The sequence below is a fragment of the Triturus cristatus genome, chromosome 5_2 (assembly GCF_964204655.1).
Source record: "Triturus cristatus chromosome 5_2, aTriCri1.1, whole genome shotgun sequence".
Lineage (NCBI taxonomy): Eukaryota > Metazoa > Chordata > Amphibia > Caudata > Salamandridae > Triturus > Triturus cristatus.
In genome coordinates, this window is record NC_140588.1 from 841692289 (window position 1) to 841718057 (window position 25769).

The 25769-nt window shown below is 40.9% G+C and overlaps 1 protein-coding gene across 1 annotated transcript in view; it reads right to left on the reverse strand.

The window, feature by feature from the left end:
• LOC146829331 (indolethylamine N-methyltransferase-like) overlaps nucleotides 1-25561 on the reverse strand; it is a 211083-nt gene extending 185522 nt beyond the window's left edge. The window contains exon 1 of the mRNA XM_085607985.1: nucleotides 25363-25561. Coding sequence (XP_085464111.1) covers nucleotides 25363-25510 — 148 coding nt within the window. The 5' untranslated portion in view covers nucleotides 25511-25561. The remainder of the gene's footprint in view (nucleotides 1-25362) is intronic.
• Between the last annotated feature and the right edge of the window lie 208 nt (nucleotides 25562-25769).

Genomic DNA, 25769 nt, shown 5'->3' on the forward strand with positions numbered 1-25769 from the left:
TCAATTTGTGAAGGAGTATAACCCCCTCCACTGACCCACCTTGCACATTATAGGAGAGGAGGTCAGGCACTGGCTCAGTTTCCTCCTCCACTCATCAGTGACCAGTAACATGGTCATATCTGCCCTGTGATGGTGGGGTTTTAATTTGTTTGAATGCAGGGTCCTATGAGGCAAACCAGGTAGGTAACCCCACCCTTCTTTTCTAAGATAGGAGAGGGCCCACTCCATTTGTTATGGAGGACCATGGTAGCCACGGTGTCCAACAACCACCCAAAATGTCCTGGAATATAGTCATGAAGAACAAAAGAGAATGCCAATGCTGACGGTTGTTTATACTGCTTGACTGTAGAAGAAAAATAGAACAACTACGTCTTAACTAATTAATAGTATTTTATTCAGACTTGATCTAATTTTTTATCATACAAAATGGATAATTTTCTGAAAATATACTGGTCTGGACAAACAATAAAGATTCAAATAGTAAATAAAGAAAGAAGAATGTAACAACAAATGGCAGTTCATATATTTGCACCAGTAAAATACACACTACATTCTTCTTTCTTTATTTACTATTTGAATCTTTATTGTTTGTCCAGACCAGTATATTTTCAGAAAAGTATCCATTTTGTATGATAAAAAATTAGATCAAGTCTGAATAAAATACTATTAATTAGTAAAGACGTAGTTGTTCTATTTTTCTTCTACAGTCAAGCAGAATAAACAACCGTCAGCATTGGCATCCTCTTTTGTTCTTCAGGTTTATAGGCTCAGCCTTGCTGACTAGAGCCACACCCATTCTTGTTCTTAGTACTGGAATATAGTCAGGCATAGTAGCTTTCTGATCATACCAGTTCTTCTTGAGCTCCTGGCTAGCCTCCAGTTGCCTGCTTGCCTTGTACATGTACTCTACCATTCCAGACCTCAGGCCTAGCACATAATCAAGCACATTGTCCTTTGCTTCTTTAAGAGGCTTCTCCAAAGACTATCTCAGCAGGCACAATGGCCCCTTCACAGGGTGTCCAAACAACAACTCAAACGAACTAAAACCAACCCCTTTTTGTGGAACCTACATGTATGCAAATAGTAGGCATAGGAGGAGAACACCCCATCTCCTCCTGAGTTTCTCAGACAACCCATTGATCATACCCATCTGGGCCCTGTTAAATCTCTCCACCATACCATTTGTCTAAACTGCCATGCCCTATTATATACTAGGGACTTAAAGGTAGTTTTGATCCCTGTGTTCTATTATGTACTAGGGCCTTATAGGTTTGGTCATGCGAATCATAGGAGTACCCTAACCCGTAGTGTACCCTAGTGCATGTAGGTATTTTCCATGTATTCTAAGTGTGTTTTCAGCATAGCACTGGCCCTGGGCCTGGTTAAGCAGAGTCCAGCAACAGTCAGATTCAGTTCCCACCAGAACCTGGCAGAACAAAATGGGGGAGCCCAGGGCACAGGATGACTTTGCAGCAACCTTTAATGATCCTTACATTCGAAAGCTCAATCAACGGCAGGCATATATATTTTTATTTTAAGGATTGGGTGGATGCAGACCCATCTGTTTCATAGTTTTGGCATATGGGACAGCAGAGAGGAGGGATAACACAATTTATTCTGTCCTCCATGTGTAGCAGAAAGACTGCCTATTACCTTGAGGATGTTGTTGCAGTGCAGTGCCAATATGGGAAAACCATGCACCATATTATGTTTCTCTCTTTTGTTCTGGTAGGTGTTTTGACCCTGGGATAGAAAGCTAGATGTAAATTCCCCAGTGTGGGGAATTGGGAAAAGGAATTGGGTAAGTTGCTGGATCATATTGGCATCAACCCCCTCCCCCTCACAGCACCAGACAGTATTTGAGGGGGAACACAAGGAGATGCTAGACGGATTGCTGAAACTTTTCTACACTCACCCCCAGTCACTGACCTGGGATGAATCCATCATCATTCTTTAGCTCACTTTGTCACCCCACTTAAGAGCCAGCAATATTTAAATCAATCTTGACCCTGTTCCTCATGGGAAAAGTCCACTCCGATTGGCCAAGCCATGTCTTCCCTGGACCTGAAACAAGCATCCTGGAACCGGTTTCGGGGTAACCCACCTTATCAGCCAGGCTAGCTTGAATCCAGTGGCAAAGTGAGCAAGGGACCCATGTCTGAGTATAACCTGCCAACCTAGGACTAATAAAGCAAAAACAAAGAGAAGCTGGGCGGAGCGCTGAAATGTTTCAGACACTCACCCCCGGTCACAGATTTGGGTTGAATCCATCATCATTCTTTACCTCACTTCGCCACCCTGGTTCAGAGCAAGCCATATGCAAATCAGTCTTGACCCTGTTCCTCATGGGAGCAGTAAAGCCTGCGCTGCAAAGAAACGTCTAGCCTGGACCAGAAAATGCATCCTGGGATTGATTTTGTGGTAACATCCCTCATCAGCCAGGCTAGCTTGAATATAGTGGCAAAGAAAGCAAGGGACCCACGCCTGGGCATACCCTGCCAACTTAGGGCAAACAAAGCAAACGCAAGAAATGCTGGACGGAGCAATGAAACTTTTCGGACACTCACCTCATGTCACAGATATAGGTTGAATCCATCATCATTCTTTAACTGACTTCGCCACCCCAGTTCAGACCCAGCCATATGCAAATTGGTCTTGACCCTGTTGCTCATGGGAACAGTCCAGCCCGAACTGCCAAGCAAGGTCTTCCTGGGACCAGAAACAAGCATCGTGGGACCGGTTTGGGGGGAGGCAAAATAACAGACGTATAGTCAAATTTATAGCTAAAGCAACCCCAATATTATGGTGTCATGGATGTATGCATGTTTTCTTTAGGTGTGGTAGTGAGTCAGATAATTTACTGTAGTGCTAATATACAAAATTACAGATACATTAAATGAGATTAAGCAGAATTTTTCAAGAAATGTAAACCTGGTTTAGCTCTATTTCCTTAGCAAAGAATGCACCCTTTCATCTAGAATAGACCTGAAGATGCATTTTGAACTAAGAATATAGTGCTAAATTCAACAGAACATCAACAGCAGCAGCCATCAGCCACTCACGCTCACTAAATTTGTTATTTCTGTGCTTCTGCAGTAGGATTTGTTTTGTGCCAAATGACTCACAACTATGCAAACATGGAATTTCAAATAATGTATCATCAAAAAAGTAATGCAACATTACTGAAATTCACTGATTACTCCAGTCAAAATTTCTCCCAGGCCTATTTTTCTTACCAAAAATCCCCTGCAAACCTAAAAGTATGGGTCAAAAATATGTTTTTTTCCATATTTATGTAACATTGGGACTTCAGGCCAGTGGCTGAAAGCCTACCATCTTATGTTTTGACACTTCTCTCTCATTGAAATGCTGTGTGGATGGACCTAACAATGCTGCAGGATCCTAAAAAAATGATATCCATATGAGACATCATTGACACTATGTTGACTTCACATGCTCCTGGATGTGACTGGTTCCTATTGTGGGTGATTGAGTGAGCCACTCAAGCAGGGTACCTTATTAATTGGGAGAATGGTGGAAATGTGGGATATAGGAAAATTGTGTAACCCCTATAGATTCCAGAGCATTCCCTCATACAAGTTGGACTCCTTCACTAGTTTGATGTCTGCAGGGTATTCTGTGTAATACAACATAGTGCGATTCACAAAAGTCTAAACACTCTGGACTCATCTGGTTGTCTAGTTTTCAGAAATGCTGGATTTGTTCATTTGCCAACTAAGACTAGGCCCAAATACTGCAACTATCTTGCTCACCAGAATGGATGAACTTGAAAGAGAAAATGTTAATGTTTCTTTGTGTGTTTAGGGACTTTCCTGTTACAGGTGATTGGCCAACACATACATGGGGGTACTGTTTTGTACTGGGATAGGTTTGAGAATGTTGGGTGGTAGGACTTTTTTGGATCTCTTTAGGTTCCAGAACTTTCCTTCCACAAAATGAGAAAAATCGAAGATTTGTATCCAAAGTTTGGTTCTTGAAGGATATTCTATGTAAGAAAACAGAGTATCATTCAACCAAGTCACACCACCCTTGGCTCTGCTTTGGCTTGGCTTTGGCTAAGCTTCAGAAATGTGCGAGTTTGGTAGATTTCACAGGCTGCAAGCCAAACCCAAGCATAAATACTTCAGATACCTACTTCACTAGAATGGATAAAATTGAAAGTACAATCTTGACCTTTCCTTGTGCTGTTTGGGGCCATTTCTGTTGCAGGTGATAGGCCCAACCACACAAGTAGAGTGGTGCCATTTGAGCCCTGGAACTTGGAAGTACCCATATTATCATGATAAGTTTGGGAACACTGGGACACAAGACTTTTGTGGATCCTTTTTGGATGTAGCCCAGTGTGTAAGAAAGAAGACTTGTTGCAAAATGCCTTCTGATTCGCTTGATATATTTAGAAACCACAATTTCAAACTGGAACAAATGACTACTCTTCCTAAACTCATCATCTTGGGTACATTTTCAAAAAAATACGTTTCCTTCATCTGGATTATGGTCTGGATTGACAGTGCTGCTGTTGCCAGACCTGTTTTTGTGAGAAAACTCACATGTTAGGAGCCAGAAGTACATGTTTTGATTGGGCAGAACTTCTGTGTTTCCACATAAATAATGCTTCCATGCCACATAGATGTGATCATTTAGTTTATAGATCCAGCTGCCTGAGGTTGAAACTTTAAGGGCACACTTTGGATTTCTAGTTCTGGATGGAACTGTCACCTCACCTTTTAACATATTTGAATATTATTCTACAGTTTTTTTCTTTCACACAGTGCATTTGCATTCACATAGTATTTACTTGTAATACTTCTCATTATCATGCAACATTCTTTAAAAGCCCTACAGGTTACTGAATCAAAACTTGAGTTTGAAGGGGTGTGTTTAGGGTGCCCCTTCCTAATACTGATTGACATTGGTATGCATGAATGTTTTGCTACCAAATTCTGGTTGCAAAACATTAATTTTTTAAGACACCTTATGGGTGGTGGTAACCATTTACAAATATGAAGGGGTCCCCAATGAACTTCTTCACCTCTGTAAATGTTAATACAAATATTTTTTTAAAGCACAGACCACTACCTACTCTTTAAACAATTAAACTTTAACATTTCATTTTTTTCTGTTCCTTTAAGGAAGAAAGGCTGTATTAAAAAGTAATTACAGACATGGTGGTCTGCTGACCCCAGCAGGCCACCAACCCTGTGATGGCTGCAATTCCTAATGGGTCACAAACTGCAATCTACCTCATTAATATTCATGAAGTAGGTCTATTGCGACCCCATTTAGAATCACTATTTCCAGCTTTTAGGCTTATGTACAATAGAAATTGCTATTTCCTAATTGGGATTCTCAAAGAATCGCAATTTGGAAATCGCTATCCCTAAATTCTGTATAATGGACCGTGGTGCCTGTAGCTAATTTCCTGGGTCACTTGACTAGGTGTAGCTGGCAGTTGGTCTTTATGTATTGCTGCCAGACAGTGAGACAAAGTGGTAATAGGTGTTGCCAGGATGCGCCATTCCTGACTTGATGAGGGGGAGGAGCTGTAATGTACCACATTCGCGCATTACAATGGCTCAGCCTGAGCACATTTACAAAGGGTTTGACACTAGTCTTGTGTGCCTCCAGATATGCTGAGTACTGAGGAAATTCCAAACATCTTTGTGGTGGAAACATCCAGACCTTCTCTTATTTCAAAGCTGGAACCAGGTATAAATATTAGACCTTCAGTCCCAACTCTTCAGTACACCTCTGGACCTGTGGAAGACTCTGAAGGACTACTCTGCTGCTCCGCAAGAAGGAGTGCTACTTTGCTGCCCTACTGCCCTGCAGACAGAGTGACAAGGACTGGATCTGCATCTTGAAACCAGGACCACTATAGTAACTCCAAGGGCTAGTTGGCTGGCCTCAGGGACAGAAAAGGCTCAAACCACCTTGAACCCATCACCTGGATTTTGCCTGATGTGAGTCTTGCCCTTCGCCCCCCCCCCAAGGGCGCCATTCAAGTCTTGGAATCTTGTAACTAGTCCCCTTAACACGGATGCAAACCCCAAAAACCTTGGAGGCATCTGCGTGCTACTTAATTTTAACAATCCATCAGTATCATGATCCCTTTTGTTTCAACTTCATAGAACTCCACCTAAGAGCACCCAATTCATAGCACTCCCTTTTGCACCCTTTTACATAGCTCCCTGTCAAATGGGTTTAGAGCCAACACTATACCCTATACCCTAGGGAAGATGAAGAAAACTCTACCCTCCTGGGTAATCCAGGTCTACCCTTGTGAATAGATTCACCCCTCTTTCAGGCATGGATCCCTGTGACTAACTACCTTTACGGTCCTATCTCATTGGACATCTTACCGCCTGAAACCCAAGAACTTCCTAGGACTGATAAACGGGGGATAGGGCAGGCCAGCACACAAGTTTTAGCATCTTTGAATGTGGCGGGCATAACTAACAAGCTGGGCGATAAAGAATGGGTAAAAATCTGGCAGGAATAGTACTTAATCTCCCTGCAGGAAACCTAATTTTGTAAGCGGTTACCATTCTTTTCAAACAAGTGCAACTCCGTCACTCTCAGGAAGGTCCAAGGGGGGTCTATTAACACTAATCTCAAATACGCCGTCCATTAAACCAAAGAAGTTTGTAGAAAAGAGCCCGATTTTTCACTTTCTCTCCCTCGAGTTGGTTAACCAAGGTTCTTGGTTTTGAATAAACTTCTACAATAATAACTTTGGGCCTAATATGCACCTGGCCGTAGATGAGATAAACAGGGAATTGGAGGAGGTATTAAAGAAAAAAAATATAAAAGAACCCATACACATCATCTGGTTGGGATATTTTATTATCCACCTTTGTAAGTTTAACCTAGAGAATGTATGCAGCCTTGAGGACCTTTTGGGTAATCCGATTTATCACTGTTCCCATTCTATTTATGGTAACATGCTTAATTGGACCCTCTCGGCCAGGAACATGGTGATTCTGAATAAGTACTCCTCCTCCTCGGATGCCCTATTAAAATCCTTCTGTCAATGATCATGAAACAACTATAGATTTTATCCGGTTTCAAATCGCCTTTTCAATAGCTGTATCCGTGTTGACGCCCAATTCACGACCTTGTGTGATTGCGCTATTGTATCTTGTGAGCTAGGGTCCACCCACAGAGAAGTGGTAGCCAACGGGAAATAGGTCCTCCATTATTAGCAAGGATGAATGGTTATCAATTAAAGTGGGCCAAAATTGACAAACCTAAACATTTCTTTGAAACAGTTAGTAACTCCCTTGATAGCATTGAAAACTGTTTGGATTTAAATATTTCCCCCAATGTACTGGTATTAGGTTTCGCTGAACTATTAGAACAGATAAAAAGGGTGCTAACACGGTATAAGTCCGAAAAATCCCAAAGGGCTAAGGGCTGGTTTGACTCACCCTGTTCAAAGTCGAGGAAGGCCCTGGTAGAAGCACTGTGGTTACAACCCAGAGATGCAACACTAATTGCCTTTCTGCGTAGCAGGTATAAATTGGCAGGAAGATCTAGGGAGAGGACAACAAGGGAGGCGATCTGGGCCAGATTAGAGCATGCCTCAGTAACGGGAAATAGCAAAGAGTTTTGGAAGACAATAAACGCGCCCTACTTTAAGACTCAAAGTGATCTTACTATAGACACCTATGTAGTGAAGATAATTGGGTGGCACAATATTTAAGTATTATTTCTCCTACTATGTCCCTCCCCACCTCACCTGATCCAACAGGCACTACCCTTCAAGAAAAGTTAGTATTCTCTCTTGTAGAGGTGAAGTGTGGACTGGAAAAGCGCCGGGCCCGACCCGGGTCCCAATAGATTTTTTTCGGGAGATGCAAGAATGGTGGGTGCCCCTCTTGGCAAAAGTTTTTAATAAGATTGCGCTAATAGGCCCTCCACCCTCATGGAAGACGGACGTAATTGTGCCATTTTATAAAAAGGGCGATAAGGAAAATTCTAAAAATGACAGACCTTTTTCCATTTATCCCTTATAGACACAACAGGCAAACTGATGGGTTGCCTCCTCCTGACTAGGCTTGAGTTTTGGGCATAAGAAAAGAACCTTTTAATGCAGACCCAGTATGGATTCTAACAGGGGAAGGGCACTGTTGACCAGTGACTGAACCTCTCGCTCATCATAGACAAATATACCAGAGCTAAGGGTGGGAAACTCTATCTCGCTTTTATGGATTTAGCCACATCATTTGACTGTGTGTCCCACACAAAGCTCTGGGATATTATGGTAGAGATGGAAATTGACCAGCCCCTTATTGGTTTTATTCGCCAACTATATTCCTTTTTTTCTTTTTTTAAGTTGGGGTAGTGTACATATACTGCTTGGCTTTTATTTATTTATTTTTATTTTTTTATTTTTTATATTTTTAAATTTTATTTAAATCAGCATTGATAATTTCATCCTTACAATCAAAGAACATTTATCATTACATAAACAATATACAACAAAAAAACAAGGATAGAGCAGTCAGACCCAGTTAATTATTGGGGCCCAAAGTGCAAACCCAAATTCCTTTTTTCTTCTACCTTTAAGTTTATACATAGCAATTTCCAAATTATATAGGGATAGTAATTTAGCCTTCCAAGTAAAAAAAGACGGTACATCCGGACTAAGCCATTAGGAGGTGATACATAAACGAAAGATGGACATACATAGAAACAAAAACCCCTTCTCGGGGTTGAGCGTTTTCTGATATTTACCCCAAACTCATATCCAAATAGCACTAATTGAGGTGTAATGTCAACAGAGACTCCAAGACCTAAGTTCAAAAAGCATTTTACCTCATTTAACAGGGGGGCTAGTACCAGACAGTCAAAGAGCATATGCACCAGATCGGCTGCCCTCAGAGCGCATCTAGGACAAACATCCCCCCGTTTGGTTCCCCATTTAGCTATCTTCGCTGGGGAGTAGTATAGATCAAAAATAGCCATATAACATTGGCTTTTGAAGCTGCCTGAAAAAAGAACAGTGTCAGCTAAATTCAGTACTAATTGTAAATCAACACCTACTATCCCCAGCCTTCTATCCCAGCGTTGCTCAAAGTAAACAAGGTCATCCTGTTGGGTTGTGGTTATAATTTTGGAAATTTGAGAGATCTTACATCGTCCCCTTATACATTCCAAGATCAGGTTCTTTTCCAAGCTAATCTGGCCTCTTAAAACACGTTTATCTAAGAAGCTCCGAATTTGGAGATGTTTAAAAAAATCCGAGCGTTGCAGCCCGAACTTCTCTTGAAGTTCACAAAAGGACATCAATTGATTATTTAAGAAGAGGTCCCCAATAGTTCTAATCCCCTGAGTATTCCATCTCCGCATAGTTGAATCACAAAAAATTATGGGGAGTTTCCCTACTATTCCTAGAGGCATATAGCGATTATATTCCTTTAAGGTAAAATGTTTACGGATTTTACACCAAACTACAGCGGCAGCCCCAAAAACCTTAAAACGGGTTCTTTTGTAGTAACTGGGCTCGAAAAATTTAGAGAATAAATACCTAGCTTCAGGCCCCATAATAAGTTCGTATATAGAGGGAGAAGCAGCAGGATCTATATACGCCTGGGTACCAAAAAACAAGATCCCCATGTGCTGGAGCATCGCCTCCCAATAATAGAACTGAAATTGGGGAATATTTAGTCCCCCCCTAGCTCTTGGTACATTAAGTTTTTTGAAAGCTCTTCTTGTCCTCTTATATCCCCATATAAAACGAGAACACATTCTTTCTATCCTCATAAAAATTGAATTGGGAAGCAGAAGTGGAATCGTGCGAAATAGATAAAGGAACTTCGGAAAAACAACCATCTTAATAACGTTGCACCTACCATATAAAGATAAGTGTAAATAATCCAGGTTTTCTAAAATTTTATTGGATGTGGTTAGAATTGGGTCAAAGTCTAAATTAACAATAGTCTGGACCTTCGTAGCAATTTTAACACCCAAATAGAGAGCCTCTGTAACTGTATTAACACCTGTAAGAACATCAGTACCAGTAAAGAGAACTTGTGTCTTGTGTAAATTCAGTTTGTAGCCTGACACAGCACCAAATTCCGATGTCAAAATTTCAATGCGTCTCATCGCTTTAACCACATCCGCCGTAACGACAGCCACATCGTCTGCATAGGCTAGAACTTTAATAGATTCTTGCTTGGGTTTAACTGAAACGATCTCTGGATCAGTCTCGATTTTAATCAACAGAGGCTCAATATAAAGAGCAAAGAGAAGGGGGGAGCAAGGGCAGCCCTGCCGAGTGCCCCTATATACCTTAAACTCCCCAGAATACTTCCCAGAAATATGAATTGTGGCAGCAGGGCAGATATAAAGGGCTTGCACTGCTTTAATAAAGGAAGGTGGGAAGCCCTTCCAATGGAGAACTGCCCATAAAAATTCCCAGGAGACCCTGTCGAATGCCTTCTCGGCATCCAACAGAGCCACCCCTATTGAAGCTTCGGAAACCTGGGCCCAATCCAAAAGGGATATTATTCTGCGAACATGATCGGTAGTACCTCTACCCGCTACAAACCCGTGCTGGCGTTGTGAGACTAAAAGTGCTATAACCTTCCCTAATCTTCTAGCAATGATCTTAGAAAAAATCTTACTGTCTGAGTTGATTAAAGTGATTGGTCGATATGAGGCCGGTTCAAGCGCATCCTTCCCTGTCTTAGACCATGAATCAGGTACTATACCATTAAATGCCTGCTGGAATAATGATAATAGCGAATTCCGAAGTTCAGCCTGAAAGAGAATATAAAACTCCAAAGGGATCATGTCTGGCCCCATTGCTTTGCCCCGGGGTAAAAATGCCATCGCCAATTTGATTTCCTCCCAAGTTATGGGGGTGGAAAAAATCTCCTTCTGAGCCGAACCTAAGCCTACAGAAGGGGTTCCCCCCAGGTAATCCCTCGGATCTATAGTGTTTTCGTTCACATATAATTTCTAGTAAAAATTTTTGAATACCTCGCGAACACCAGCCTCCGACTCTTGTAGTGACCCGTCTATGTCTTTAATTTTATCGATCTTGCTTTGCATCTGTTTTTGGCGTAGTCTATTGGCCAATACCTTCCCCACCTGTTCCCCGTATTCAAAGCATTCCCTTCGAAAAGTCTGGTATTTAGCTGCCGATTCATCGGCATATTGCTTAAAAATTAAAGATCTCTGTTTAGCAAGATTATTTTGTGATACAGAGACATCCAACCTATTTTTAATCTTCTGGGCTAACTCGCATTCCATTAAACTTAGCTCTAAAATACGTTGTTCAAATTTGTGTCTCAGAATATTGCGCCTCTGTATCACAAATCTCAGAGTTTCCCCCCTTATACCGGCCTTAAAAGTATCCCAAACAACTATGTCTGAAGCCGAGTTTTTATTAACTAAAAAGAAACCTGGGATCCAAGACTTAATATGATCCCGATATTCCTCATCTGCTAATAGCTTCCTATCAAAGGTTAAGAAGATCATACATTTCGGGTTCATCCAAGTTAGGCCCATATATAGTACATATAGTTAATACCTCCATATTGCCAAACAATGCCTCAATAATCACCCACCTACCTCTTTTATCCTCCTTATATTTCTTACAGGACAAAACCCCCATTTTACAAAGAATTGCCACACCCCTAGTGTTTGAAGACTGTTTTGAACATGCAATTATCTCCATCCCCATTCTTTTAAGCCACGCTCTATTGGCCCAGGCAATATGCGTCTCCTGTAGGCAGAGTATGTCCCAGGAGAGACCTCTAGCAATATTTGCCAGAACCTGCCTTTTTTTTAAATCATTCAGACCACATATATTTAGAGTACATAATGATAGTGTTTTCATTTTATGCTTTCACATTTTACTTTTAAGCCATTGAACCTGCTACAAATGTAGGCCTTACCACATAACAATTAGACATCACTATTTTACTACTTTTTCCATAAGAGATAACCTTTTGATTCAGATAAAATAGCACTAAAACAAACATCAATGCTGATTTTTCTTTACACCCCCATCACCACCCCTTACACAACCCCCCAACACCACCCCAACCCCCACCCCATCCTGTTTCCCCCCTCCCAACCCTACCCATGAAGCACAGGGACAATGGTCCCAATAAATGATGAGTTGAGCTGCCCACCTTTCCCCCCCCCCCGCGGCCCCTATGTCACATTAGGAATGAAGCCAATCCAGTCCTATCTTATCGTATATCAGCCACAAAAAAAAAGGAAAAAAAAAACAACGTTTTACATCTCAGTCAATCATGTTCAATATCCCTGAAGGATAATAGAGCCAGATACAATTTAAACTTCCATAAGTCCTGGATTCACAGTCCATAGAGAGGAAAAGAAAAAAGAATGAACTATAACTTATACAAAAATTCCTTAGCAGTACATTCTTCCGTGAACACTGATGACCGTCCCTTAACAACAACTTTGAGCTTGGCCGGATTTTGTAAAAAAACCTGTGCTCTTTTTCCTGAAACCTCTCGCTCATCATAGACAAATATACCAGAGCTAAGGGTGGGAAACTCTATCTCGCTTTTATGGATTTATCCACATCATTTGACTGCGTGTCCCACACAAAGCTCAGGGATATTATGGTAGAGATGGAAATTGACCAGCCCCTTATTAATTTTATTCGCCAACTATATTCCAACGCCTCTGCCTCTGTCCGGCATGGGAAGAAGGGGGAGTGCACCCGTCCTTTTAAGATGTTAAGATGGGTACGGCAAGGTTGCGTCCTCGCACCATTTCTTTTCTCAATCTATACAAATGGTGCAGAGGAGGCCCTGGCAGGCGCAACCTTGGATGTCCCTGAATTTGACTCTCATCAACTTCCCATTTTGACATATGCTGATTATGCCGTATTGATTTCTAGAACAGGTTTGGGTCTTCAACGTCTCATAACAGCAAATGCAGTTTACAAGTATACGTTGGACCTAAAAGTTAACCAGGCAAAGTCTTTTATAATAATTGCAGGGGCAAGGAAAAAAGACAAAATACCATACTTCCAGATGGACTCACAAAAACGGTGGTCAACTCCTTCCCAGATATACTTTTCGATAAAGATCAAACATGGACACAGCTGGTTGAAGGAAGTGTCATCGCCATGGAGAAGTGTTTAGGGGCCTTAAAATCATTTTCTGCAGGTTGAGCGCAAGACTATTTGGCCCTATAAAAAAGATCTATCACACCAAGGCAGTATCGGCTGCAACCTATGGGGCAGGCGTATGGGGTATGGCGCTCATTGAACCACTTCAAATAATTAAAAATAACTTTTTCAAATCACTAACTTCTCTTCCACAATCTTATTCAAATCATGTCTTGCATTTAGACTTGGCCCTTCCACACATTACTGATTCAATCTGCTTGGCCCCGCTCCTGCTGTGGCTATCGATCTGGCGCAGGGATACTGTCCCCCTAAACCAAAAGATTATAAGGGACACCCTAAAATTGGAGAATCATACCAAGATCAGATGGCTGAATTACGTTGAGTGAGGACTTACCGCCTTAGGCTTAATAGACCTTTTAAAGGATCCAACGACATGTAAAAAGTTTACAAGGCAGAAGCTGGTTGAGACCTTTAAGCTGATGGCCAAATATAATCGCAAAGAGACAAATTATGGCTTGCAGATTGTTCAGATGTACCAATAAATACACCCAATGGTAGAGGGATACTTATTTTATTTAGCTGTGGTCCCATTCTCACAACATAAGTTTATCCTTCTGAAATTTCGTTTGAATCTGATACCGTTGATGCTAGGGAGAAGATTCAAGCCCTCCGACCTGTCCTTGTGCCATTGTGATCTTAAATCACCTCAAAATGACTTGCATTTGGTATTATTCTGTACTTTGTATACTCAAGAAAGAAAGAAAAAGATTCTAAAGAAGCACAATTTCTGACTATGCTGGGTTGCACTATATTTTTTAAAATCTTTGCCCTTGCCCAATCCATTTTTCTGTTTTTCTGTAGCATCCTTTTTATGGGCATGCATGTGGAAAAGGAAATATGCAGATCGTTAATGAATTAAGAGGATGTTTTTATTGTTCATCTTGTTAAATTATGTCATAACTTCTATTGTTAACGCTTATTTTTATGAAGCTAAGTGCACATTTATTTGGGCATGCTCTATGAATTTCACTGGGTTCGTTTTTTTTTTACAATTTGAATTATGATTGGATGTGATCTCTGTATCACTGTTTTGCATGCACTTTTATGATCTGAATTAAGAAAGATTGAATAAAGTTTTCTGAATGATTGAAGTGGATTACTCAGAATAATTTGTTATCATTCAATTTTCTTTTTGTGGTCCATTGGCAAATAACTGTAGTTTTTTATCAGTTGTGTAATGTGTTAGAATGATTGCTATTTGATGTCGGTCAGGCATGTATGATTTGAGTGAATGGTAGTTTGAGGGAGTTGGTTTAGGGGTTATTGTGCTTCTGAGGTTTCTTTAAGAACTGTTTGCACATCAATGATTATATTTTACCCTGTATGTTTCTCTTTGTATATAAATTGTATACAAATGAATATTTGATTACAGGCTACTAGGTTATTTAAAAAATGAATGGACAATAAAAAATGCCATCCTCTATCCAGAGAAAAAAGGATTTATTATGAGTACAATACCCTGGGCTGTTTTTGTCATGCTTTCGACATTTATATAGATTGTCATAAATATAATCTACAAATTGTGTTACCTGGCAGGTTTTTGTCTGTTTTTGTTGACCGGCAGCTTGACACAGACCCTGGCATTACAGCCATGTAGCTCCTCGGAGCCACTGCTGTGCGGCACAGTTCTCACTGTAGGACCTTGCACTGCTTGCCATCTTGTTGCACAATGCCGCCACAAACAGGACCTCACATCACAGCCTGCACTTAAAGTACTTTGTTCAATGGTCCTAACTTGGTCACTGTATCCGGTCCACGCTCCATAGTGTTTGGCCTGAACTTGTAACTTTGTCTCCAGTGCAACTAGATAACTAGAGATGCCATTGTGTGCTTTTAAACATTGTTTTAGCTTTGATAGTAAACAGTGGATATCTCTGGTTCTATCGAATGGATTTTCTGTCATTTTGGTCTCAAATAATTTAATATATTTTGCTCTATCTTTCTAAATTGGTGGGATTTCTCTTGTGTTGTGTTTTCACTTTATTACTGTTTGATCTGCTGCATGAATACTCTACACATTGTCTCTAAGTCAAGCCTTGCTGTTTCTGCCAGGCTACCAGAGGTTTAAACACAGGTAAATGTAGGGTTTGCTTGTGTTTCACCCTGACAGAGATTGTGGTTGTGTTTGAGTAGGTCTTTACCGCCTCAACCAGCATCCCAATTTCCAACACCGAGGCAGTGATTTTAAATGATGATGTAGGAGTTTTCAATATGGTACAGAATAGGAAGGGGGAACACGTGGAGTACCAGAAGCAGTATAAGAGGAACCATAAATATGTTAAAGATATCAGGTGGTAGCCGGTGATGAATGTAAGCCCTGGAGAAATTACAGGAGAGGTGAAGGAATCTAATTTCCATTGAACAGTGTGATCCCTCATAGAAGAGGAACAACAAAAACACAGTATATAACAACTGCTCTTAGAATCTATATTGTGTGAAGCACTGAATCCAGGATTTAAAATCACATAGTGTTCGAGGGGAAGGAGACAGATGAGACATATTGACAGCAAGTTTACAGGAGTTCTGGCAAATATCTTGCAACAGATGCCACAAGGGCTGCCTCATTGTTCAGAGGTTTGCTCCAGCTGGAAGATCTATGTTGATTCTGGAAACTATTACGAGGCACCTTAAGTTTTTAAAATCACTCTTTATTGTTCTACATTTTTTCATAACACGTGCATATCTTTTGTGAAATTACTTGTGCCATGTCATGCGGAATTCAGAGCATTTATTACATATAAAAAACAACTACTTGCAAGCAAGTGGTGCCCAGGTTCAACGGTCACAGTATTAGGTATCATGTGTTGGGGATCTAACCACACCCGTTACCATGAGAGATGAAGGGGCACAACACAGAGGAACATTCTAGGGCTTCCCTGCCCATAAAATAGTCTCCTGTACCGCGATGTACCTCATATGTTGAGACTGTGATGACAAAGCATCATGGTGTTCCCTACTCTACATTTTATTTGCAAGCTCTCGGAGAAATATGTGTTAATGTCTAGTCCGATTCTGCAATGTTTTCTGCGGTTCCCCATGGAATGAATTGAATTAAATGAAAAGGGATTTAAAAAGCACTCTTAACCCACAGTATTTAGGGCGCTGAACCTATGGAATTCCAAAGCCTTATCCAGAATCCCCCCGAAAAGGAAAAAGAAGGATACAGCCCTAAGCTACAAAAAACAGAAAAAAAAGTAAATGAAGGACCAACTAATCTAATGAATTCAGAAGTATAAGCCTAAAATGTGAAGAACCAGGTTTTTAAATGTTTGCAAAAGGAGATGGAGTCAGTATTAGCATTGAATTTAGGCAAGGCATGTTTTGCAACTGCCACAGAAAGGGACTGAGCGCCCCATCTTACCTTTCCGAATGTCAGAACTAGAACTTTCTTGCAAAGGTTGATCTCAATTGCCTGGCCAGGCTGAACCAATAAACGGTTACCCTGATTGCTAATGCTCCCTTATCAAGATGCACTTTATTCAATGTCTTGAAGATCACATACATTCCAATTGGCAGCCAGTGAAGATTTGGACGACCTTCTTTCACAAAAAGATGTTGAAGGATGTTGAGGATGAGCCATGCAGTTGCATTTTGCACCATCTGAAGTTTGATCAGCGAGTAGCTATTGATATTCAGATACAAGGCATTGCAATAGCCTAGATGTGAGGTGAACAACATGATAACCACTCAGGAATAAAAGGAAAGAAAAGGAAAGAAATTAAGAGAAGTATACAATAATACACCAACTTTTTTGACAGAATCCACAGGGTAGGGACCACATACCTCTGGCTACCAATGTTCTGATCAGGTAGAATGCTGGGCTTCAAAGACCATCTCTTTGGTTTTATCAGCATTTAGCTTAAGGAAGTTCTCCTCCATCCAGTGACTCACCCCCAGCATACAGTGTATACAACTTTCAGCTGTTTTAAAAAGATTATCAGTGAAGCACACAATGATCTGAAAACCTAGAAACCAAACCAAACCATAGCTCCAGATTACTTAGTCATAATTTTAATGATGATGTACGCTCTGCACTATCCAACCCACAGCGATTCTTGTTTTAGGTAGCACACATTCTATTAATCTAATTGTATTATTATATTTCTACTGCCTTGATATTAATCCTACTAAGCAGCACTCTGGGCTGAACATCACTCTAAGAACTGCTATGCCAACCATAGTATTGACTATTAATTTCAAGTATTCCTTGATCTGTGTGCAATAATAGACAAAGGGCCCGATTCACAAAGGTAAAGTGAGGAGAAAGTCTTCTTTACGACTTTCGGCATTAACAAAGTAGTCACTGAAAGTCATAAAGTTCAATTTTAGGTATTCACAAAGGGCATTTATGAGTAGTACAGCATGTACATGGTACACAAGTGGAAAAGTGCACATCACAGAGGTCCAGCGAATAAAGAACTAGACTGCTAACCTAGCATTCAGAATGCATCATCTATGGGCGCCATCATGAATGCGGATTTTTACTTTGTATAACGTGTGTAGATTGGGTTGGCACCAGTAAACTCTGCAACAGGGCGGGTGTGGAAATTTTGCCTAACTCCACACTCCAAGTGGAGCTTAGAGTGGAAAAACTCAACAAACTCTGCAGACAGAGAGGAGTTTACAAATCACCTTGAAATATAAGGAAAGTGTAAGGCTTGGCAAAATGGGTTATTTTGCCAAGTTGAGTTGGTGGTTTAAAACTGCATTCAGGCTGCAATGGCAAACCTGGGACACGTTTTATGGGGCTACTAAAATGGGTGGCACAATGAGTGTTGCAGGCTCAGTAATAGAATTTAATTAACAGACCCTGGGTATATGGTGTACCACTTTACTAGGGAAATACATTAAATGTGCCAATCAGGTGTAAGCCAATTCTACCATGTGTAAAGATGAGAGTACAAGCACTTTAGTGTTGGGTGACAGGAAATGTGCATAAAGTCTTAAAGCCAACAAAAATACATTTGGCATATTACGAGTGTGAGGGCAAAAATGGTTAAAAGAAGACCAGCCTAAGGCTGACAGGTCTAATACGTGTTCCCCGCAGCTTAAAGTGAGTACAACCACCCTAACGTCTGGGAGTTCTCTTCACTAAGGCAAATAAACCTGCGCATATCAGGATTGGAGTGGTCGGAGCCAGGACGGTGTTCTTAATGACTTACTGGCCCTAAATGCACATGTTATAAGCTCCATGGCAATGGAAAACATCAGTAGTGATAATGGGCACACCTTTACGTCATCTCCACCAATTCCCCAGCATTGGGAGTCTGTGCATCCAGTGTGTACTTGCTGTGGTGCTTGTACATAGGGAGACTATCTAGTTCTGTTTTTTCATGGACCAACATGCTCTTTTTTAAGACCTGCAAACATGTAGGACCAATATATGGCAACAAAGACCTTCCCAGTGTCCTGTGATACCACTACTGATATCAGCTCTGTTCGAACTGTCATCCTTAGGGTGTATACCCCCAAACCTTTTGCTTTTGACCGACACGTTTTGCTGAATCTTTTTGTTGGCCATAGGATTCGGAGCCCTGCTCATCAGTGCTAAAGAGCATGTGTTTCTTACCTAAACATGTGTGTGAATGGTATATAAAGATTGGCATATTTAATGTACCTATATGTCTCTTTTAACGTAATATTGCATATACCCAGGGCCAGTAAGTTAAATGTTACTAGTGGGCTTGCAGTACTAATTATGCCACCCACAGAAGTAGTCTTTCAAACCTGCCTCAGGCCTGCCATTACAATGCGTGTGAATGCTTAGAATTACTTTTGCCTAATAAAAGCATTTATGTATTTCCAGTTGTTGGTGCCTTATTTTCTCTTTTTTAAATTATTCACACATGATACCTGTATATGTATTATTATTCTTTTTTTCTTTAAGTTTTGTAAAGTGTTGCATGTCTTCTTTCAATTTATTCATAGAACAGAAAGAGATCAAGAAGTTAAGAATGTTACTCAAGGGCAATGGTCATTTGAGCCTCAGCATCGAGGGTGAACCTTTTATAGTGTTTTTAGGTCTCGCCTGAGCCAGCGCTTTAGTGCTGCTCTGGCGAGAGCTATAGAAAACGGGGATTTGGAAGTGCAAACGAGTGCTTTTCAGGCCCCCAACTACAGTGCATGTGCGCCGGGCGCGCGCACCATTTGGCAGCCTGCGTGTACATTTTGCGGGCGCTTTGATGTTCTCAGTGAGCCGCGCGGCCACTGAGAACATCAAAGCGCCCGCGAAAGTGCACACCATTTGCCAGCCTGTGCCTCTCTCCCCTTAGACAGCGCGACCTACCCCCTCCCTTATCCCACTTCTTGTCTTCAATTAAAGACCAGATAAAACATGGCAAGAACGTACGAGATATCGTTCGGCAGAGAAGCGCGGAGGTATTTACAAGTGGGGGTTGAGCAACTATCATTTGAGTAAGACTTGAGCAGGTCTCAAAATTGAGCTCGTTTTGTGGAGAACAACAGTCCGTCCGATTTACAAGAATGTCACTATTGCTAAACTAACATTATGTCACTTTACCTGCAGTGTGTTTTACAAGGCCACCTCTCCTTCTGTGCGAGTTAATGGAGTCAGACAAACCTACTAATTAGTGTATGTACAGTATCTTCTTAAAACGCTTATACCGTGTCTCTTTTTATAAAGTATGATAAAACAAGTATGCCGCATCTGTCTGTTAAGATACTCAGTGAATATGCTTCAATAGCCCATTTGGGATGTATGGTTGTGTGATTCATCTACTCTAAGAAAGGCCTCAGTTTTAAGAAACGTTCACAAAGATGGGGCGTTCATTTCAGCAGCGATATTACTTATTCCTAAATTTCACACTTCAGTCTGTGTGTTTTATGATGATACACATCAATCACAGACTAACTGGCACTTATTATCAAAGCCACTGGAATTTACGCTGCAGTTGAGGACCAAATTATAAGGCAAGGTGAATAAATTATCCAGTAACAGGCAAATTATGCGGCATAATGCGGCAGAGTCTACACTACTTTGTGATTTTAAGCCACATTGATATTGTCGGGTAAAGACGTTTCACGTCATTAGTACCACTTTTACGCATGGCTGCAGGAGTCGGCCACCTGAATATGACTTATGAATCTTTGAAAGGTGTCTGCCACCGTGCAGTCCCATGTGAGGTGTTATTTTAAGAAACCTGCGAATCGTTTTAGCTAGGAACAGAAATGTTTAAATCTGCTAATTATGTAGCAGATGGTGTTTTGTGTGGCAAGTGCATCAAATTTATAATTATGCATGAAATTTCAGAGCCGCAGAATTGCATAATTCCAGTCATCCTGCTTCTCCTAGTCCATTTCCGGTTATGTCCACAAGTAATGCACCTACAACCTCTGCTTACTTCCTTTCACAGTTCCCTTGGATTTATTTCTCTTAGAGTTACTGTTTTCCTTCATGAATCAGGTGGAAAGTGTTGGAAACTGATGGCATGTATCAAGCATCTGTCTGTTAAGATACTCAGTGAATATGCTTCAATAGCCCGTTTGGGATGTATGGTTGTGTGATTCATCTACTCTAAGAAAGGCCTCAGTTTTAAGAAACGTTCACAAAGATGAACTGCATCGACCTTTTTTCCCAAAGCCAGCTACTTTAGGCAACCAATGTGAATGTGTGTGTATATGTGTTTTAACGTGTGTGTGTTACAAATAACTATTATTTTTTCACCACTCAGTCACAAGTGAGGTGCACCTGAACTACTAGAAAAATATATCACGGCTGATGTGCCAAATAATGTAGTTCCGCGTTATGGTGATGTGTTTAAAAAGTCAAACAACATTAATACAAATAATGGTGTTGTTTATTATATGCTTCTTTATTCTTACAGATACCCATTGGGTTTTTGAGACTACAAGGGGCCATTGCCCCTCTTTTCTGACCTGCAAAATTGTGCATGTTGGTTTTTGAGAAAATAGGCATACAATATATATAAACAAGCATTTGCAATGCAATAGGTCTCGCATTTGCGAGAGTTTGAGCTATTAGCATTGTAAATGACAGTGCCTTTTATTTATGTTTTAAAAAAAAAAAACTTAAATAAAAAGCATTGTCATTTACAATGCCAATAGCTCAAACTCGTATAAATGCGAGACCTATTGCATTGCAAATGCTTGTTAAATCACTATGCCTTTTTTCAAGTTTTACAAAAACTGATTGAGATGAAATTATTCTGTCAGAGGCATTTTCTCCTCAAAACACTTTTACTTGTTGGTATCACTCAATATACCCAAAAAGACATTTTGTGTAATTTACATAACTGTTGATAGTTTTCCTAAAATTGTGCAAAAGTGTGCTGTAGAAAAGTACATTCTTCACACATTCCCTGTAACGGTTGCTGTCGAATTTGTGCTCTCGGTAACATAATTTACTGCAGTTAGTGTTGTGAGGAATACATGTGTTGCTGCTCAATAGTTTCTGCCAATCTCCTCAGGTCGCTCCTGTTCAAGTTAAGCTATCAGTAAAATAATGGTGCTGTCATAACATATTTCTGCCCCTGGTTAATGCGAGTGACATTATGTTAGAGTGCTGCTCAGTGCGTATTTATTGCCATCATGATGATGCTTAATGAGTCAGTGTTTACCAAGATTCTCAGTGAGGCGTACAAGTGACATCAGAGTGCAGAATAAAAGAGGTGTTGACAGTACATAATATTGCTGAGGTCCACTAGATTTTCCTAGTAGATACAGCTACTGCTATATGTTTCCCGCCTGTAACACAAGGGGGCTCTCAGTAAATGTTGCAAGTTTCATCAGAGTAATATAAACTAGTAGTTTTCAGAAGCACTGCTGAACACTGGATGCTGTAAGTTACAAAACAAATAGTTCAGTAAAAAAACAACAGTACTGGATATTGGCAATAGAGAGGGAAGAGCAAAAGTGGCAGGTACCTCACTGATGGGGGAATTTTTACATTTTTAAAGTAGCGCATGGGTTAGAGATGTACTTGGACCTAATCCCAGTCTGGTTAGATAGGAAACAATATCATCAATTTAGAGTAGGGACTCTCCCTTTAAAGTATTTTACTGTAAAATGGTCAAGCTCTGATACTGGTAACTGCTGACGAGGCGGAGACTGTGCCACATGTGCTCTTTTCATGCCCGGCCTATTCCCAGCTTTGCTAGGCTTGGCTGGCACCTGTATGCAGACTAATGCGAACTTTGTGTCACCGCTCTGCCTCGAGGATACTAAGGGCCTCATTTATGAGAAGTGTTGCATCGCTGCGACAAAGCAGTGCTGCAACACTTCTCAGTGTGCCCTCCTTGCGACACGATGGATGGGACATATTTACTGTATGACTCATCATGTCGCAAGGAATTCCAGATACGTCAGCAAAACTGACGCATTGCTGGAGTTGTGTCGGAAGCGTAATGCAACTCCAGCAATGCAGGGGGAGGGCTATGATTATAGCACTGCATCACCCTTATGCCTCCTATTGGGCAGGCAGAAGGATTTGACACAATGGCGTGCTAGAAATGGCGCACCAAAATCTTATAGATTTCAATGCACCACTTCTACGAGGCTTCAATACGGGGAACACCCACCCTGCTTACATTATACCTGACGCAGGTATAATGTAGGACAGGGGTCTACAAAGTGATACATCTGCCTAGATGCATCACTTTGTAAATAGGGTGCAACATGGTGCATCTTTACTCCGCCAGTGCGTCACAAAAAGTGACGCACCGCGGCAAAAAAGTGTTGCAAGGGCTCTTAAATAAGCCCCTAAGAATGGATCCTCCTGCACTGTATTTCTTGGCGGGATGTTGACAAAAAGAAGACTTGCTATCAAATGATGATGATGTTCCTTATTAATTAATTGTCAAAAGCTGATATTATCAATTTGCTATTGCTTTGAACTGTATATAATTATGTGTATAAATATAACATGTTGTTTATTAACTGCAGTGATGGAAACCTTTTATGGCTTTGCCTAAATAAAGTGTTTTTTAACTGAACTGAATAAAACAAGTAACAAAAAAGGTTTGTTTAATGGACGTGCCACTAACGCCACACTCACTGTTCAGATGGTGCAGTCTGTAACAGAAGAGTGCTGCTGCTTAGAGAACTAGATCAGAAACACTGGGACATTACTGATACATGGATAGCCTCAAACGCTCAGGCCACCAACAACTCCTGCCACCAGTGATATAAAGCTACAGTTCCCTGAGTGCTGGCACTACAAGATGATGCTGGGGGAGTAAGAACGATGGGAGTGGCGCTTACACCATGGGATGAAAACGGGAAATAGAATACAGCACAGATGTGGGTGACTTTCAAAGTGCGCTCTAAGTGCCAGGTGGTTTTTGCACTCAATCTCTCAACAATCTACTAAGCACTAACATCATAAATACTGTTATTGCTACTGGCTTTAATAGCATGGCCTTTAAAGCCCTACGCACCATGCAGGCTTTAGTGCATTAACATGTGCTCTATCTCTAGCCACATTACGGGCCACATTCTTTCAACATTATCCTGATGCCCTGCAAAACAATGTGCCAAATGGACCTCATAAAGAAAGGAGATACCTTTGTTATTGCTAAAGCGTGAGTATTCATTTGTGCCACAACCCTCGCTCATCCAATATGCAGCAAACAAAATCGTAAAAATTACTTAAGCTTTCCCAGTTTTTTATACTTCTCTATGAGAAGATTCATGGTTCCTGACTGACTCCTCAGTTTTCATTGGGTATTTAAGCACTGAGACTGATTACAAATTATACACTCTAACTTCATCTCAAATATGTTACATCAGTCAAATCTGTATTAGGAAATATGATTAGCCGACTGAAGGCCGTACCTCATCAAGGGCCAGAGGGACAAAAAATTCAGTCTGCAATTTCCTAATTATGAATTTTTGTGAATTGCAATAAGGAAATCGCAAACAGTTATGTACAGTATTGTCTCAGACACTGTTTGGGATTTCCAATAGGTCACAAATGGACCTACCTCATCAATATTCCTGAGGCAGGTCGCAATTTGCGACCCATTGGAAACAGCTATAATTACAGGGATGGAGGCCTGCTGGTGTCAGCAGACTACCATGTCTCAAGTCTATGATTGTGTAATGCAGCCCTTGTAGACCCCCCTCCGTTTGCGAATGGGTTTCTGCCTCTTCTACAAAGTTGGTAAATATTACACAAAAGAGACCTAGGCAGCGGACTTGTAACAAAGCACCTCACAGCATATACTGAAAGCCTATTACGGACATAAAACGTGCACACTTCTCAGCACCCGTTGCCTTTTGGTGCCACTGTTTAAAGATTTTTCACATAGAGCAGTGCACCGAAAATGTTAATCTGTTTGCAGCCCTGAAGAAGTTCTCTTGGTTTGTTTGCCGCTTAAGAACGAAAGGCGTTGGCTGCTGTTTGAAGTGAAATACCATTTGGATTTTTCAAATATAAATGAAAAAGAAAACAGACTTACATGTGTCTTTTTCTCGGTGCACTGCTCTATGAGAAAAGTCGGTAAATAGGAATGTTTTGCGACCGCATTTCGTTAGCAAAACATTCATACATACCACTGCTATTAGGCATTAGAATGGGATGCCCTAAACATGACCGTTCCTAATATCGAATCGCAAAAGCAAAATGCAATTTGGTAACAAGCTAACGAGTTGCATCTTTTCTTTTGTACATGACACAATGCATTTTCCGGTTGCAAACAGTCCAGTGGGCTGATTGCGACCTATAAAATGTTCTCACATCTGGCCCATAGTGAGTCCTGGGGCCGTCTCACAAGACATTTTAATTTGGCTCTGTGTCATGTTCTTTGTGGTAAGTTAAGGTGGTATTTGCCCCAAACACATTTTAACACCAAATGAAAACCGGATTCTGGAGGCAGTGATTACATGAAGTTAATGCACTCAAAATGATTAAATGATTGAGCTAAGGAAAGACTAAGGGCCTCCTTCAGGGCATTTCAGTTCATTGTGCGCTGGGCAGTAACTCATTTTACCATATATCATAATTATGGGCTTTGTATTAATATCGGCTGGTCAAACTTGACATATAAACGGGGGGAAATGGCCGGCAGTGACAGGAACAAGAGCGCTTTCTTGAGCTAAATGTCACATTAAAAGGGCTATTTGTAATGAGGGCCTAGGTATGGAAAATAAGTCCGCTTGTAGCTGTGCAAAGGTGTACTTACATGTGGTGAAAGCTCTTTCCAATAATTCTAGTCCTTTGATCACTGTGTCTTCAGCGAATGGACAGTCAAGGCGAAAATATAAATTGAACGTAAAATCTGGATCAAAATACTGCTCATAGGTACTTTTGGGCATTGAATCAGCAGCCATTCTGGAACAAAAAATCGTGTGACTTTGCGATGGGTTGTTATGGCTGAGTTTTTCTTTATTGAATTGCTAGTTCCTTTTATAGTCATCAGTTACAAAATAAGCTCATAAATATGTGGGCAAACTGAGCATGTGATTATGAGAATAATATTTTCGCTTCCGGCTTCCAGATGACTCACTGTTTGTGTACCGGTTAACCTCACTCACTCCAATCCCCTGACGCGCCGAGTTACTATGGCATGTCTCTCTAGACTAGGCTTTC